We start from the raw sequence: 3,425 nt of genomic DNA, 5'->3' as shown, positions 1-3,425 counted from the left end.
CCTTCCCTATCCACCACAACACACTTACTAGCTTCACTTTGTTCCTTGCTGCCTGCGTGCTGCACTGCGGCTGTGTGTACGCACAAGCATTTATCGGTCAAATGATCGGCCACATCGGACCGAATTCCGATATAGTCAATTTTCTTTATAACAGTACTAATCCGATATCGAACCGACGTATTGGTGCACCTCTACTTTACAAACTTTCTATTGGTTCTTAGAACTACTGCAAGTTTAACAGAAAGACACTGCAGGCACATCAATCCTTAGAAGATACTCTCAGAGCACTAATCATCTATAAAACCTTTCACAGAAGAATGAATTCACCTCTTGGTTCATTATAATTTAAAATACATATGGACTCACTGGTAAGGCTGTGATAATCAGTCCAATAGCATTCATCCAAGCTGTGATATTTTCTCTTGGCACCAGAGGCTGACTAGAAGTGAAAAACAAAACATATATATGTTCCAGCATATTTACCGAAAAGTCCTGAAAAATCAAAAGCATCTCATGCTGAATTCTAACCTAGAAGTACTGGTCTATACCTGGATATCCAAGAAACAAATCTAACGTCATGTCTGCAGCACTGAGGAGAGGGAGCTGGACGGTTTCTTCCCTTCCTTTCTCAACCAGGTTCTCAAAGATCCTATGTTATGGCAAGGCTTCTTCACAAACCGAACAAGTCACCCTGACTGACATAAAATATTCCCTTCATCTACTCCATAAGGCCATTATACAGATGGTCACTGTGGCACACAAGTCTATACAGGCACAGGGGTTGAAACCACATAGTTTTTTGGTCTTGGTTCTCACAGTGATTTCCATTACAAGTACCTCTTGCCTCCCAAAGATAATGATATTAAAAGGAACCTTAATAATAGAAAGTTTAAAGAATGGGGTAGCAATCTGTATGTACTGCCCAGCTTTTCATTCTGCCCATTCAACATACCTTTTTAACACAACATTTAGAAGTGCGCTTCCCACATCCTTCCCTGGAACAGCCAATGCCATGAGTTCAACACAGGTAACATGGAGAGCATGGGCAGCTGGGTTAGGGAACTCATTAAATCTCCAGTCACAGTTTGGAAATGGGCCGGGTGACTTACCAGCCATGGGTGGTGATAATTAAGGAAAACAAATTTCCATGTGGAAACCAATAAAGTTGTAATGAAGTAGTTTCACATAGATATTGTTAATGTTAACAAATTACACGCATTACAAACAAAGTGTTTGACAAACACTTGTAAATACATATATATAATCATGCACACATACATACAGAACACTACTGAACACAACTAAGGACCACAGTCCATCACAGGGTCATATGGACAATATCCAGTTACTGAGAAGCATTTTTTAGTAATAAATGGCTACAACAGGAAATATTTTCCTGAAAGGAAGATCCTTCCTACTTAGGCCAAACACTCTGAATCTATTTATACTATTTTCTCCCGATTTTGTTTATATAAAATATTTAGGAAATGTCTACATTATGAATGATCTATACTAGAGCACATTGGTGAATTTAAACATTTTGCATTATTACTTTCTGGGCGAGAAAGATTCACCTTTCAAAAACACATGCAAGTGACTAGCTAATTTGTCACTAGAGATTACATGTCTTTCTGACCAACAACAACTGGGTATTTTTGTTAGTTTGTTACACATAGGGCACTGCAGCTTTTGATATCAGACTATTGCTATGTGTATAAGCCCAGAGTTTATATGGTTTGGGATTCCTTTCATTAGGGGCTCATATCAACCACAGTGAGACAGATTAGCAGAGGAAAGGAAATAGCAGGGAGAGGGAGGATACCAGCGTGAAAGTGACTAAAGTATCCAAGGCCAAAAGGATGATTTAAATCAGTCAAAAATAATTTAAATGATCAATTTAACCATGAATCAATATCAGCAACCAAGAAATCTTCATTTACGCAATACATTTTTATCTTATTTCTTTTCTAAATGAGAAGCTGATTTTCTGTTTTGTAATCATTAAGTAAATACACCAATTACACTAAATTTGATACTTTTATCTATCCAAGATAACTGTTTAACTGAGTAAACAAAGTAATACCCATTTATTCGGATTCTTAATTTTAACATTAGTATGCTAGAAAACTGTTGGTGACTTTATTTACAAGATAACCAGTTTTCTATTTGTAATTTGAGTAAGCTGCTTTTGGATAAAAACTGAAATTCAATTAGGAACATAGAAAAATCAGTATTTTGCATGTCAACTTAATGTTGCCTGATAAATCAGGTATCTGTAGTCAGTAAATTGAACTAGTTGTTTCTAGTCACCATATCTTTCAGGATTTTAGAACTCAGCTTCTCACCCCTATTTTATTTGTACATTGGAAAAGAATAACAACTGTTAATGATTTTCCATCTTCCAATCAGTTTCTCAACTTTGAAAGAATTAAGTTTTTGAACTGAACTAAAATCAATACACTGAAACAAAGGAAATATTTTTCTGCAAGTCTAGAAGAGACTATAGTTGGCAAAACCTAGTTTATTCCTTCAACTAGTTCTGATTGCGGCTGTTTGTACTTTAACTTTCTGAGTTCAGTGGCCTGACTTTCTTTACAACTTCTATGCAGCGCACATCAATTGTATAATCAATTTCATTGATCCTAATATTCTGATTGAACTGAAGCTGTAGTGAAATCTCACATCTTGATAACTTTCCCTACTGCAAATTAAAGAAAGGATATTGTCTACTAATCTTCCAATCAGTTTGCAGTAATAAGTGTCATCAGGAATCCATGGATTATCTTCTCGTGCATTCATAGCACACTTGAGATAAGTGTCACTTAGACACCAGCCTTGTGGTCGATTATCTTTGAGAGAACCAATAATAGCATGAACAAGCTTTCGTTTGAGGTTTGTTCGCTCTCTGAGATGTCTCTCATAATAATGAAGAGTGTTGTACAGGTAGGTCACTGGGCGGTCTGCCAAGAAAAAGAACAGAAATATATGCTAGCATGCATTTATATTTATATAGTTTCATAGTAGTTTCACAGTAGCTAGGGTCAGGAGGGACCTGATCAGATCATCTAGCCTGATCCCCTGCCACAGGCAGGAATGAATGCTGGGTTCACAAGACCCCAGACAGGTGATCATCCAACCTCCTCTTGAATTTGCCTAAGGTAGGGACGAGGACCACTTCCCTAGGAAGTTGGTTCCAGATTCTGGACACCCTAACTGTAAAATATTGCCTTCTGATCTCTAACCTAAACCTATTCTCCATCAGCTTATTACCATTGTTCCTTGTCACCCCAGGTGGTGCTGGGGAGAAAAGGGCTCTTCCTATTTGTTGATATCTCCCCTGATAAGTTTGTAGGCAGCCACCAGGTCCCCCCTCAGCCTCCTCTTGCTGAGGCTGAACAGGTTCGGGTCCCTCAGTCTCTCCTCAT

At 38.0% G+C, this 3,425-nt stretch overlaps 1 protein-coding gene across 2 annotated transcripts in view; it reads right to left on the bottom strand.

Moving 5' to 3' along the window:
• MED23 (mediator complex subunit 23) overlaps nucleotides 1-3,425 on the bottom strand; it is an 84,141-nt gene that overhangs the window by 12,551 nt on the left and 68,165 nt on the right. For both annotated transcript variants that reach the window (XM_019520268.1, XM_019520269.1), the window contains 3 exons: nucleotides 2,724-2,960; nucleotides 953-1,118; nucleotides 367-439 (listed from right to left, as the gene is read on the bottom strand). In XM_019520268.1, coding sequence (XP_019375813.1) covers nucleotides 367-439; nucleotides 953-1,118; nucleotides 2,724-2,960 — 476 coding nt within the window. The remainder of the gene's footprint in view (nucleotides 1-366; nucleotides 440-952; nucleotides 1,119-2,723; nucleotides 2,961-3,425) is intronic.

Source organism: Gavialis gangeticus, unplaced genomic scaffold (assembly GCF_001723915.1).
Source record: "Gavialis gangeticus isolate Ggan-Ray unplaced genomic scaffold, GavGan_comp1, whole genome shotgun sequence".
Taxonomy (NCBI): Eukaryota; Metazoa; Chordata; order Crocodylia; family Gavialidae; genus Gavialis; species Gavialis gangeticus.
Note: the sequence above shows the minus strand (reverse complement) of the source record. Positions and strands in the feature narration are given on the sequence as shown.